Genomic DNA, 14,034 nt, shown 5'->3' with positions numbered 1-14,034 from the left:
ACACGAAAACCCACCTCAGAGCAAAAACACAGATACCAAGGAATTTTGGGGGATCAGGATGAGGATGTATTTTCATTTATTTCATTTCCAAGAACTGTCATAGCATTTATAAAATTACAAAGAATTGCTTCATTGCTTGATTTGTGCAGGTAGGGAGAGCATACGGTACCAACTATAATAGGAACAAGGGGAATGGGAGATGCTTTTAATAAACTTAACCTGCTTCATAAATACTGTAAAATTGCCAACATAAAGACTGGTAATTTTCAAAAACCTATATTATATAGTACTATTATATGTTACAAGAAAGCTGGGACCTGCACATGGGATTTCCTTAAACAGGTCTTATATCTCAACTTGGCCACCCTTTTAGCCAATAATGAATGGAAAAGCTATAAATAAAGATGCCTCTTCTACATGAAGTAGCTTAGTTGTGTTTTCTTTCTTGATCCACCTTCTCCATATAACTCGTTCCATTGAACAAGCTCATTCATATTTGTAGACTCCGATGACACACTTGCACAAACCTGACCATTCAAACCAATCAAATATAATATAATATTCCTTTACACATGCACAAATTTTGCATTCTCAATCATTGGATTTGACAAATATCAGCTATAATGATTTGTGACCAAGTATAGTACCTGATCATGTGCACGTTTAAAATCATCCATTTTCAGGGAACGAATGTCAGCACTGCTATACAAGGAAGGCACAGGTCTATTCTCAGTCACAGCTAAAGCTCTCTCCTGAAATTTGCATGATATATCAGTCTGTATTCATTCAAATAGTACACTTTCATGTAAGAAAGTATGCAATGGATCATAGAAAGGGTACAATTATCGTTCCAAAACCCAACCAGGCATATTTTTTATCTTCTCGGCCTATGGGAACAAGTTAGTCAAGCAAAAATTCCGTACAATCACATAGAACAGGAATCAAAATATGTATCTAATAATAGACACCATTAATAAAATAGCATCAGGATATGTAATGTGCTTGTTAAGCATGTAAATGACAGATCCATCAGTTATTAGCACCATTTGTAAAACCATCATAGTCGACATGCTGATACCCACAAACATTTTGTAGAACCAGTAAGAAACGAAAAGTATCAGAGACTAACCTTCTTTTCCTTTTCCAAAATTTCTCGTATGGGACAATGTGCAGCAATCACACAAAGGTTCTGCAATACAAAAATTATATTAGGGAAACAAAAATAGGTAAACAGGAAAAGCCAATAAACTCATTTTTTTAAAGGTCACTAAACCCATTTAAAAGCTTCAATTTGGCACTGAATAAAATTCATAAGATAACACGGTTGACAGGATTGGAGAAGCCTTGCTAATAACTATGAAGAGTTAAATTAAAGGGAAAGAAGAGTTCAAAAATAGTTAAAAATGTGAACTATTAACAACCTAATACAGATGAAAACTCATTAAGAATCATTATTTAGCTGCAATAGAAAATGAGCTAGCTTGTTCAATGTATTATTAGCATGTGATTTGCAATTGACCCTACTTTATTCATTCTATGGTTCATAACACGCTTTTACATTTTCAAAGACAATCAAGTGAAAAGGTGGAAGGATCAACCTTCAAGTCACTTCCGGAGTATCCATCAGTAATATTTGCAATAGCCTCCAAATCAACATCGGCTGACAATTGCTCCTTGGCTAATATAACTCTTAAAATCTTTTCTCTGTTTGGAGCATCTGGCAAATTAACCATCAATCTGCACATCATTCAACTGGGTCAATGGTACTTATCATAAGGTCAGAATGCAGCAATTCAACACAACACATGCAAGTTACCTTCGAGGAAGCCTCCGGATGACTGCCTCATCAAGGTCATATGGCCGGTTTGTGGCTGCAAGAACCAATACCCGTTCTTTATCCTTGGTGCGAAGGCCATCCCAGTTTACCATAAATTCATTCTTCATTTTACGCATAGCCTCATGTTCACCAGGATTTTCCCGTCTTCCTAACATGCTATCAACCTAAAATAACCAATCAAATCAATAAAACTACATATCCTATTAAATAAACAGGAAGAAGACGGAAAAAAATACAAGACATACAATAAAATAACAACTAACCTTCAGAGAACAGAAAACAGATAAAATATGATATTAAAAAACCCTACACAAGTTTAACAAACCTCATCAACAAAGATAACACTTGGTGCAATTTTACTGGCCAGAGAGAAAACGGCTTTAACGTACTTCTCTCCTTCACCAAACCACTGCAAAACATGCAAATATGTCATGCATGTATCAAACAGAAACTATCCAACAGATAAGGTGCATGCCAAAGTTCCTATTTGCTTAAAATACCTTTGAAGTAATGCTGGACATTGATATGTTAATAAAGTTTGCGCCAGCTTCGGTTGCAACAGCCTTGGCAAGCATCGTTTTTCCAGTACCAGGAGGCCCAAAAAGCAATATTCCTTTACAGGGCTACAAAATAATAAAACAACAGGAGTTTCTTAGAAAAAAAGAATTCCATGTAACATATGATAAAGCAAAACAACATACTGAAAGTACCTTTGTCAACTGTCCCTTGCAAAACAATTCAGGCCTTTGAAGTGGAAGCATCACCAATTCCTTCAAGGTGTCTTTGACATTCTCAAGGGCTCCAATATCATCAAAACTAACCCCAATATCACTTGGTGGAATAACATCAGCAAGAAGTTTCTTTTCAAATTCATTCTCAGTGACCACATCCTGCAATTCAGAAGAATAAATGTAATATACAGTATAAACTTTCTAACCAGATAAACATAAGGGATAACTGTATCAGAGTAACGACTACACATAGAACCCAATGGAAGGAAGACAACCTACCTTCAGTGATTTCTTCAAGCTTTTGCTTTCACTTTGAATGCCTTGCAAAATGTCCAGACCATATCTGATGCTGAAATAGAAAATTCACAAAAAAAATGAAGAAGAAGTCAGCACAAGAATGAAATGCTAATTTGTAAAATCCTAGCTTCTCTTTTGACATTTCACAAATGTACACTGCAAGAAAGGAAGAGAGCATATAACCTTTCAGTTGATACAACGAGTTTAGCATCTTTCAACAATACTTCAGAAGAATGCATTAAGTGGTGACTTAAGGCCCAGCCTACAACTCTCTCAACATCTACAGTATTAGAAAGGTAAAAAGATTAGTTATATTGGAGTAAAAGGGATTACAATATTTTGCTTCCAACTTCTTTTAAAGGTACAATCATGTTCTTTTGGTTTTAGAGGGAAAAGTTTTTACATATTTAAAACCTTCAAAAGAAATGATCAATTAAAATTCAAAAAAATCTGAAAATCTTCCATATAAAATAAGAAACATGAACATACACTTGGTACACAGTAATAGTTAGGAGCTCAACAATACTTACTCTCATTTGTAAGTGTTTGATCCTTAATGCAGAGTGTTTCAAGATCAGGGCAATCCAAACCATTTTGATGGAGAACCTGATAGCAGAGAACGGTTATAAGAATCTCCAAAAACAGACTTGAACCTCAGAATTTCAAATAAACTGTTTATCAACTTCAAAATATAACAACGACAGTAGGACACAAGGGAACTTCTGTCTGTTTGGGAGAGGGAGAATAGGTTGGGGGAATCATGACGTGTATTTTTATATTCTTCAACTTTCTTGTAGTTTTGCATCACACTAGGCTAATAATCTACACTTACAAGAAGGTTTTACAAAAGGCGAAGAACATAAGCCACTTTCAGGCAATGACAGAAGCTCCTCCTGACAGGCAAAATAAAAGTGAATGGAAAAAACAAATTTTATAACAATACTCACTGCTCGAATGCTAACGATGTTTGACTGAGCTTTAAGAGTCTCAATGTCACGCTCCAGTTGCAGCTTCCAGTCTAGAAGTGAAGCTTCATCCTGACACGATTCAGGAATATTAATATAAATATTTCGATAGTCATGACAAGATAACTGAAGAAGAAACTGACAAAACATACCTGAGGCAACTGGATTGTCACTTTGTTAGGAAAAAGTCGAGTAACTTGTTTCATGGTCTTAGATGTTTCTTTGTTCCTCTCATGAAGTCTACCAAAATTATCCTGCATAAGGGATGATACTCATATTAGCCATGTTGTAATTAGAAAGTAGCCAAATGCAAGATTACAATGCTCTAAGGAAGTTGGTTCAACACATAGGATACTCTCCAGAAGCCGAGTCACTTGGGTAATAGAACCAAAAAAAAACCATCCACTATAATAACTAGGTGTGCATTGCAGCATGTGGAATACAAGCCAAGAAATATCTATATGTTTTTAGATTGTAATCATTTCACAATTCCAGAGAAATTCAGAGAATTCAAAATTCAAAGTATATATAAACCTTGAAAAGTTAGCATATAATCAAACATGCTACTTCTGGAGGTCAATACGAGTAGAGTTAGAGATACCTAAGACAGGTATACAATTAAATAAAGACAGTGGTAGAAAAAAGCACGAGCAGTCTGCCAAAATGCTTCAATATCTTTCAAGGAGAAGAAATATAAGCCAAAAGAGAAAATAAGTTGGTTCTTGACATACAGGAAATGCAAAATCAAGTAACGCTGTCTGGTTGACTCCAAATTTTGTGAACAAAAGGCCACCAGGATGAGACTGCAAAAACAAAAAACTGTCAAAATTGAACACTCGAAAGATATGCTTCATATTCATATAGCATCAAACGAAAAACAGCTAAATGAAAAAAATAGCAAGTTGCTTACTTTTTCCTTACGATTATCCATATGGGCAAGTGAACCAATTACTACAACATTAGCAGGAAAATTCTCAACCTTACTCTTCAAGGAAGTATACACATCTGTATTTCCAGCGACAGACTTCTCTATGTCTTTCACAAGCAATATCAATGGACCGTTTTTGCTTTCATTCAATGCAACCTATTGAAGAAAGACAATTCAAAGATAAATGCTTAAAAATATGAGCACAGTAAACCAATGCTCTGCATTGATTAATCAATGGCATGTACCTCAAAAAGTTCATTAACAGCCATCTTGTCAACATCATCACCTCCAGAACTATCCAAGCGAAGTGAGCTACCTATAGAGTGAAAAAAACAATGGTAAGACAGATACAAGTCCACAATGAGTCATAAAAGATACTTAAACTAATGCAAAATGGGGTAAAAGAGATCACCGGCACAGAAGAAACCATGATCTTCTTCACAAAGCCCACCAAGATCATTGCCCTCTGGAATAGATCTGTCAAATCTGACCCCGATTTTTGAGGAACCGTTTTCTTCGAAAGCAAAGACTACTTTTCCCCGAAACCCAATTGTTGGTCCCCTACACAAAAGAACTACTCAACCTTTTGCAAATCATAATGAATGCATTGATAAAATATATCCCTTGAGAAATTACATTTGTACTTGCTATTAAAGAGAAAACTGACCATGGTTAACAAAGCTGTCGAATATAAAAGATAAAGTAAAAATATACCTTAAAGCTGGTTGTAGAGAAAAAGGTCCAGATGGTGATGCATCACCTACAAACTTAACCCTGTCACCTGAAAATTTCAAATTAATAATTTCAGTTAGAAGCAGGTGATGTTCCATCAACAAATTAACAGCCAACTCTCTAGTATTATCCCAAACAAATGTCATACCTTTCTTAAATGTATAATTTTTAGATGTTGCAGTAGATACCTCCTGCTTTGGCAAAGCTTGGGAGCTCAGTGAAGAGCCACCAGTTATATCAGCCTCAACACTAGAAGTTGGTTTCTTCTGCTGCATAGCAGCAACCTGCGCAGATCTTCTGGCATATACAGTTACATTTTCATCTCTTGAAGTCTCTTGCACAGCATCAACATCTTTTGACGTTGATCCCTGATTATATTGGGAAGGAAAAGTAGAAGATAAGATGCCACGAAAATATTCAGTCATTTAGAAACTGAGAAAGTAAAAAATGAAGAAAATTTTGCAACAAGAAATCAATCAGAATATCTAGCTTGAGAAATAATCAAAACTTAAGGAACTTCAAAAATTGTTTGACACAACTTGCATTCAAATTGAGAAGGAACTTTAGTGTTTTACATGCATCCTAATGCAAGAACAATCAACAAACAAAATCCCTTCCATGGAAGATTTAAGAATAATCATATGCACAAAAATTTCAAAACGAGTGAAATACATAAAATTAAGTAGAAAGTACAGACTGCAATTTCAACTGGTCCTTAACATGCAATTGGCAAAGCAAAAACAAAAATGAAAAACAAAACAAGTTGAGTGAAAGAAGCATACTCCAGGCAACAGAAGGGAATCCACAATTAGCAATCTAGCACCAAAATGTTTTGCAAGTGCCTTAACCAAAGTCTCCTGATATATTTCTGAACCTATACATATCAAAATGCCCTCATCAGGAATTAGATAGAGCAACTTTGTTTAAATGGAAAATTAACAGAAAACAGCAACCACACCTGCAGGACCACATAACAATATGCGAGGACTCATGGTAGGAAGACTTGAGGTGTACTTCGCAAATTTACCACACTTCAAATGCACATAGGTTGAGGCTATCAACACATTCTTTGTTGTACCACTGTCACAACGGAAATTTTCAAATAAAATTAATCAAACTTCACCAATGCTTCAGATTCGGTAAAATAGGCAGTTAAGTAGGTACAACACAAAGATAATACTGGACAGCAACAAACAGAATTCTCGCCACATGCTATATTGACTGATCAACTTTCAGAACATAAATAATATATGGACTAGCAAATTAGGGGAAAAGAAGATAAGCAAAGTAAGTAAAATCAATAATTCAAATTCGGTTTCACAAGACAAACAAGGAATGATCAAAACATATTCCCCAGATGAGACAAAAATGCAAGTCAAACTTAAGAGCAGCACCAGATTACCTCAAATAATATGGAAAATTGTCAAAAAAGATGTCTATATCGTTAGGATTGAGAATGCTTTCTTGTAAATTATCTTTAAATGCTTGCCGCTTGGCTGATATCGAAACCGCAGGAGGTTCAAATTCCTTAAACATCTCCCTAATTTCCCTTTGCTCATCAAGAATTTTGGCAATACTGCCACTAAAATCAAAGTCTGGTGAAGAGGTACCAGCGAGGATATGCAATAATGGCCTTAAAGGGTAACCAACCCCAGGGACCTTTGAATTGTCAGCATCCATGGTATCATCTAATCCAAGTCTATCAAGATTAGGGCTTTCATTGGTAGCAACAGGAACAACAGTTTTCTCCCTTGAAGAAGCAGCTACTGGATCAGTGTTACTAGCACCGTCCTTCATGTCAACTTCTGGAACACGATCATCTGACACCTCACAACCAGAAGGTGGAGTGGACATCTCAGAATTCTCTTTAGTTGACAAAGAAGCCAATATTGTTGCTGCCCCAGCAACAGCTGCTGGTTCCCGTGGCTGAGTCTCGATAATCCTTTTTAAAGGAGCAGTCTGGGCTTCTAAAATGTTTAGAGAAGAAGGAACATCAGGGGTTGCTAAGTTATCACTGCTAAGCTGCTGAAAAATCTAAGTTGCCGTTAAGGAATTAAAGCAGTTATTGGACAGAAGACATATCATATAGCATCAATGTTTCTGAAATATGCATGAAAGGGGTATGACATAGACTTTCATTTGGGAAGGAGAGAAATAACATATTTGTAACAATGTATTAAGCCGTGTTAAAGGAAAAGGATACATAAGCATGATTTCCGGTACTGGTGAAAATCAACTCATCGCCTGCATTTAGAATCAAACTAGTATTTTTACGGTAGGTCCTACCATTAACCTGGACCGAGCCTTTTCCTCCACTAATTTCTAGCAAGGCAATGGAAGTACCATCTCTCTACATTGGAGAAAAGAAAATCAGCACACTCACAAACACAAAAAACAAGGAAAAGGTTTTAAAATAAGTATTTGGAGATCCATACCTCTATATGCTTCACTTTGCACAAAACAGAGCCAATATTTTGATCCTTAAGACATAAGTTGCATTGACGGCTTTGTCCAACAGTGAATAGCGTGCCACACATGACTAGGTGAGGATTCTGGGATAAAATGAACATTAACAAGAAGTGGAAGCGCATCAGTTTAGCATTAGAACAACCACAAAGCATTAAAACCAATATGAAGAGGTTAATTAGTTTGTGATTTGGCGGCATATCCTTCCTTGAAAAAATTTGACAACAGACTACCTTCCTTTGACAACCGAGCAAATGGATTAAATAGTTAAGCTGAAATGATTCACTTTTGGAAATTGACGCTGGAGCTTAATTTTATATTATTTTATTTATTACGTCAGTTTTATTCTATAATATTTGGTTCAAGTATTTGATATGTTTTGGAAAGATAAGATTATTAGTTTTCTTGAGGGTTAAGTCTAAGGTTAAGAACAAAAACTCTATTTGCAAGAAAGTCTAGTAACTTTGCTTGCAAGAAAGTCTAGTAACTTTGCTTGCAAGAAAGTCTAGTAACTTTGTTTGCAAGAAAGTCTATTATAAATATGTTGTAATAGATCTACAGCCACATCTATCTTATAATTCTCTTTGAATTAATAAAGAAGAACTAACGGTTTTCTATAACCCTAAGTTTTCTTGTGTTCCATCGTTCCTATTCATTTTGAGCCTATCTCACTTGTGACCAGTTTTGGAGATGTGTATAAAAGGGGAGCTTTCTGTGAATTTGAAGAAATACAGTTTTTGTGTCAAGAAGTGTCTTTTTTTGGTTTTATTGCCTTTGCTGATGGAATCAAACCCGATTTGCAGAAGGTTTGTTCCACTAGAGAATGGCCTCCCCTCCACTGCAGAATTTCAAAGATGTTTGAAGCTTTCATGGGTTGGCTTCATTTTATAGTAGGTTTATCAAGAACATCAGCACTGTTTTGAGTCCTACAACTGAATGTTTAAAGAGGAACAGTTTCAAATGGTCAAAATCAATCCTTTCGGGCCTTCGAACTTCGAAGCGGTTAACATTTTAGTGATCAAAGTACCTGTCTTGCACTTTCAGGCATTGAGAAGTTATTTTTCATTGACTATGATGCATCTCATGTAGCATTTGGGGCAGTTCTCAGACAAGAAGGAAAAACCGTTGAATTTTCTAGTGAGAACCTATCAAAAGCTAAACAACTCTATTCAACTTATAATCCAGAGTTTTATGATTTGGTAAGGGATGTTTGACCATTACTTGGCTTATCGAGAATTTGTGGTTTACTCAGTCTCAGATCATGAAGTGTTGGAATTTTTGAGCTCAAAGGAACGAGGCAAGGATCGTCATGCTAAGTGGAGTTCCTATCTAAATGAGTTTAATTTCTCAGTGAAATACAAAAGACCGGTGAAGATAACATTGTGCTTGTAAATTGTAGCAGCATAACTTAGTTGTTAGAGCTTTTAGTTCAACTTAATTGTTAGAGTTTTATTTTCTATTTATTTTGTACTCTGCATCTTATCTAATTTAGAGATTAGATAGGATATTAATTAGATTAAGTTAACTCCTAGTAGGACACTAAGTTAGAATTATATTCCTATTATATCTTCCTTGTAAATTTGTTTACATAAGGCCTACCTTATATATCATTTTAATAGGGAGAACCAGAGAAAATGCAGAGAATTCAATTTCTTCTCTGTTCCAAAAACCTTCCCCATTTCTACATGGCATCAGGTAAGTGTTTGTTCCAGCCTATGTTGCACCGAAACAGATACGGGGACGGGGATTAGGACGGGAAACGACAATTTCTAAAATTGCAGGGTACGGGGACAACAAGGGTACGACATATAAAAAAATTAAATTATAAATAGATGTAAATAATCATAAATAAAGCCAATATTTCATAGAAAATTGGTATAACACCCTAATTTAAATCTAATTAAAAATCCTAACATTTGAGAATTTTTTTTCATAAATCCCTAAATTAATTTAGGTGGCCAATTTGAAAATACTGCAAAACTTATTGCCATATTCGAAAGCCCTAGAATGCTCAAGGATCAACTGACAAGTAGACTAAAAATTCTTTAAATCCTATTATCCCTTCTTCTTCCCCACCCCAACGCATGGCCTGTTCCTTCTTCCTTTTCTTTCTTTTCACAAAACCTAGCTGTCGTTCATTCACTCCTCGCCGCGTCGCCGCCGTTCGCAACACCGCGATAGTCCCCGAAACATCCCCAGGTATTTTACTGTCCCCTTAATTCGGTCAGTCGTAACCTTCCACCGTGGCACATCCCCTGTACGTACCCCAGCCGTCCCCGTTCCGGAAACGTATCGGGTACTTGAAACGGGCTCCTTGGCCGTCCCCGTGCTTCATAGGTTCCAGCCCTAGAATGCTATGGCAGACTCACCATCTTCCTCGAAAATCAGTTCCAAGTCAAACTAGCATTCATCACGAAATACGTACCCAATTCGTCACATATCTCTTTTGCACATACTACAGATAACAAAATATCTACGGCATGGATAGTAGACTCTGGAGCATCAGTTCACATGAAATATTCAGTTTATTTCAGGATTTTCGATAACTAAAAAATTCCATCAAATGTTAAGACAGCAAATGGGTCTTTTCCAAAAGTTGAAGCGATTAGCACCATTCAACTGATACAGAATCCTAATATTTCATTAGTCTTTTACGTTCCTTAGCATGCAATCTTCTATCTATTAGCAAGCTTTTCAAAGATTTCAATTGTTACCCTAAATTTAATTTCAATCTTGGTGAATTTTAAGCACCTGACTTCAGGAAGGTGATTGGCAGTGTTGAGCTTTGTGGTAGACTCTACCTACTCAAAGGGAAACCTCCTCCTAAAAGACAAGTTCACTCAAGTTGTACTTCTCAGTTTGTTACAACTTCCTTTATTACTTCAAAGTTTCTGACATTATGTTATGGCATTGCGGTTAAGACATCCCAATTTCCCTTATCTTGCAAAATTATTTCCCAAGTAATTCAGGTTGGAGAGACATATACCGGATTATGAGATAAATATTTTCATATATTTGTATTCTTTGTCATCACTATATTTAAAATGAATTATTGTTTCTCTCATCTATGGAGTTAGGCAAGATAGAACTAGTTAAATCTCATGTTGTATGTGATTTATATCATGTTTATTTCACTTTTGATTAACTTCCTTCGTGTAAATTAATAACATCTTTTAAATGCACTTACTGGCTAAAAGAACAAGGATTAAGAAAGAAGCGAATCACAGGGATTAAGAACCAAAAACCAGTTCGTCACTTGAAAAAAGAATGTCGTTCAAAATACATACTTGAGAGTGCTGAGAAAGAAGCTTTCCCCAGGGACTGTAGAACCTAATTTAACAGGCTTTACTGGCTTCTTACCAAAGCACCATTCTTCCCATCAGCAACGGCAGCCGCATCAGATACCCGGAGATCAGAAGAACGGAGCTCCGTGACCCGTGATTCCAACCCGGATTCCTTGGGCGGACCTAAGGACTCGTTAAGCGTGCCGGAAACCGCCGCTCCATCGGTGGAAAATGACGCCGACTCAGAAGCCTAAAGAAACAGTCTCGGATTCAAATCAAGAGAGAGAGAGAGAGAGAGAGAGAGAGAGAAAACCACGAAAAACATGCAAACTAAAAACCAGAAAGAATAAGAAGAAACTAAATAATTAAAAAGAATGAGAGAGGACCTTGGATCTTTTACAAGAAGTAGGCGGGGGAGACGAAAGCGAACGTTTGGAAGAGGGCGAGCGTTTGGAAGAGGAAGAGCTCCGTCGAGTCTCAACCATCCTAATGTGAAAAGAAAGGGGTTTTGGGGGGTTTTCAATTTCGACTCTTGGTTTTCTCTAATCCCAGAAAAGAACCACCTTTGAGAGAGAGGAAGAAGCAGGAGAATTGGGCAGAGATCAGTTATTAAGGTTACCGTGCAATTGCAGCTTTTGTAAATAAAACATAAATAAATAAACAAAATTTGGGAGGTTACGATTCTTACTTGACTTCTTAGGAAGGTGTGAAATGGGTTGTTTGGTTGTGAGGTTATGCTGATCTGGCCTCCCCCGCCTACCTGTCTGTCTTAAAAGTGTTTACACATACATTGATTGCTTTTCCCTTTAGATATTAATGGACTCTTACCTATTATGATTATAAACAAAGATGATGGAAATTATTATCCTATTAAAAAATTAAAATTATATTTATTTTATATATTTTTATTAAAACTTTTTTCTTTTTTTAAATTCATTTTTTATATAATTGTATAAGTCCGTTCTTTAAAATAAAATCATATGTCTGTCTTTAACTACAGATAAAAGAAGAAATTAATTTTGTTTGTTAGTTATAATTTTGATATTTTGAAGTTCATTTTTAATAAATAATATTTTACCTTTAAATTTAATTAATTATTTTTAATTATTAATATTATTAAATAAAAAGAACATATAACAAAATTATAAGACAAATATATAAAAATTAAGATAGACTAATCACATTAATTAATTGTTTTTTTAAATATTATTGTCGTAACCGGTTTTCGTCCGGGCACGAATTTTACTTGACGGGAAAATTGATGTGAATAAATGATTTTGAAAATAATTTGGGAGTCGCCATCGGCCTTTTGGGTCAGGTAGGTCGAATACCTAAAAAATTATATTTAACAGAGTTTTAAGAAAACATCAGTTAAAAGATGAACTGATCTGCATTTATAACAAAAATTCTTTCCTTTTAATAATAAAAAGGATTGTGGTCGGTTACGTTTAGGGAAGATTAGCACCCTACAACACCCAAAATTGGTACTTTTTAATTATAAATTGTCTCTATTATTAGAAATTTAAAAATTCAAAATATATTTAATTTATAATCCTATTATTTCAAAATTATAATTATGAGAAAAAAAGAAAAAATAATTTATATATATATTTATAAATAAAATATTTATTTATTAGAAATATCAGAAAAGGACTTCAGGTGCCTTAAGACATCTCTTTTTCTTCTATATTAATAAATTTTAATATAATAATAAAATTATAATTTTTTTATAATATTTAATTTTAAAATACCAGAATAGGACATCCAGTTGTATTAAGACTGCCCTTTTCTTCGATATTGAAAAATAAATAAATAAATAAATTAAAAAATAATTTATGTAAAAAAACATATTATTATTATATATATATATATTATATGACTATAGATAATAATAAAAAAATATTTAAATATATAAACAAGTAAAATTAAAACAATAAAATACAATTAGAACTATATATTTAAAAGCAGTAAAATAAATGAAAATTTTAAAATTAGTGACTAAATTATAAAAAATTAAATTAAAAACCTAATTTATAATTAATCAAATTATAGGGATTAAACATGCTATTTCTTATTTATTAATTTAATGACTAAAATAAAATTATAAAATTCGGATATTAGATTAAAATAAATTAAACATACTATTCAGATTAAAATATTAATTATTAAAATTAACGGGTAAATCTGTTATTTACCCTAAATATTATTTTAATACAAATGACTAAAATAAATAAAATTAAAATTAAAGAACCGAATTAAAAGGATTATAAATTGATTTAGTGACTAAAATGTAAAGTTTACAAGTTAGGATGGCTGCGGAAAGGGTTTAACCTTTAGTTAATTACAAACAGATCCCTCCCCAAAACGGCGTCGTTTGGGGAGGGCTATTTAAGCCCCTTCATAGCTGGCCCGAATGGCCAGTAGCTCATTCTTTCTTTTCTTCTCTCTCACAAACGAGAGAAGAAGAAGCTCTCTCGGCTCTCTCTAGCTTTCCTCATCGGAGGGAAGCCGGTCACCGGGCGGCAGCCGTCTGCCGCCGTGATTCTCACCGCCGGTCACCGTATCCGGTGGCCGGAAAAAATTATTTTTACCCCACCATGTAGATCGGACCGTCCTAATGACGGTTCCGATGCTCTTTTTTCTTAAACAGCTCCCGATCGGAGCAAATCTAAGAAAGTACCTTCTATTTTCGAAGGTTTTGGTGACGTTTGAAGAGGTCCGGTGGTCGTGGCTTCCTCGGTAAGCTTTTCTCCTTTCTTTTTTTTATTTATTTTTTGCTGGTTGTTGTGTTGTT

General features: G+C 34.8%; 1 protein-coding gene across 2 annotated transcripts; it reads right to left on the bottom strand.

Annotated features, from left to right (window-relative positions):
• Positions 1-145: 145 nt before the first annotated feature.
• On the bottom strand, positions 146-11,315 carry LOC120136917. 2 transcript variants are annotated; one of them, XM_039152848.1, is made up of 25 exons: positions 11,245-11,314; positions 7,926-8,043; positions 7,694-7,840; positions 6,893-7,524; positions 6,449-6,570; positions 6,273-6,364; positions 5,639-5,858; positions 5,473-5,539; positions 5,171-5,319; positions 5,004-5,074; positions 4,741-4,914; positions 4,562-4,633; positions 3,983-4,084; positions 3,813-3,902; positions 3,396-3,471; positions 3,049-3,145; positions 2,848-2,917; positions 2,548-2,727; positions 2,338-2,460; positions 2,163-2,246; positions 1,817-2,001; positions 1,599-1,737; positions 1,130-1,189; positions 648-752; positions 146-527 (listed from the first exon to the last, which is right to left on the bottom strand). In XM_039152848.1, exons 2-25 carry the CDS (start codon positions 8,025-8,027, stop codon positions 414-416), a joined length of 3,273 nt encoding a protein of 1,090 aa, XP_039008779.1. In that variant the 5' UTR covers positions 8,028-8,043; positions 11,245-11,314; the 3' UTR covers positions 146-413. The 2 variants fall into 2 exon arrangements, with proteins under 2 accessions (XP_039008779.1, XP_039008780.1); XM_039152849.1 differs by lacking the exon at positions 3,813-3,902 and having other exon boundaries at positions 148-527; positions 7,926-8,042; positions 11,244-11,315.
• Positions 11,316-14,034: the final 2,719 nt, after the last annotated feature.

Source organism: Hibiscus syriacus, unplaced genomic scaffold (genome assembly GCF_006381635.1).
Source record: "Hibiscus syriacus cultivar Baekdansim isolate YM2019G1 unplaced genomic scaffold, ASM638163v2 tig00110637_pilon, whole genome shotgun sequence".
In the NCBI taxonomy this organism is placed as follows: domain Eukaryota; kingdom Viridiplantae; phylum Streptophyta; class Magnoliopsida; order Malvales; family Malvaceae; genus Hibiscus; species Hibiscus syriacus.
This window is presented reverse-complemented; position numbering and strand designations above follow the sequence as displayed.

Bases quoted from the DNA above. Each gene is read 5' to 3' on its own strand.
- LOC120136917 (XM_039152848.1), bottom strand. From the start codon at position 8,027: ATGTGTGGCACGCTATTCACTGTTGGACAAAGCCGTCAATGCAACTTA. The intron at 7,841-7,925 runs GTATGGATCTCC...TCTCCAATGTAG, and splicing joins GCAAAGTGAAGCATATAGAG to AGAGATGGTACTTCCATTGC. The intron at 528-647 runs GTACTATACTTG...TTGAATGGTCAG, and splicing joins TTAAACGTGCACATGATCAG to GTTTGTGCAAGTGTGTCATC.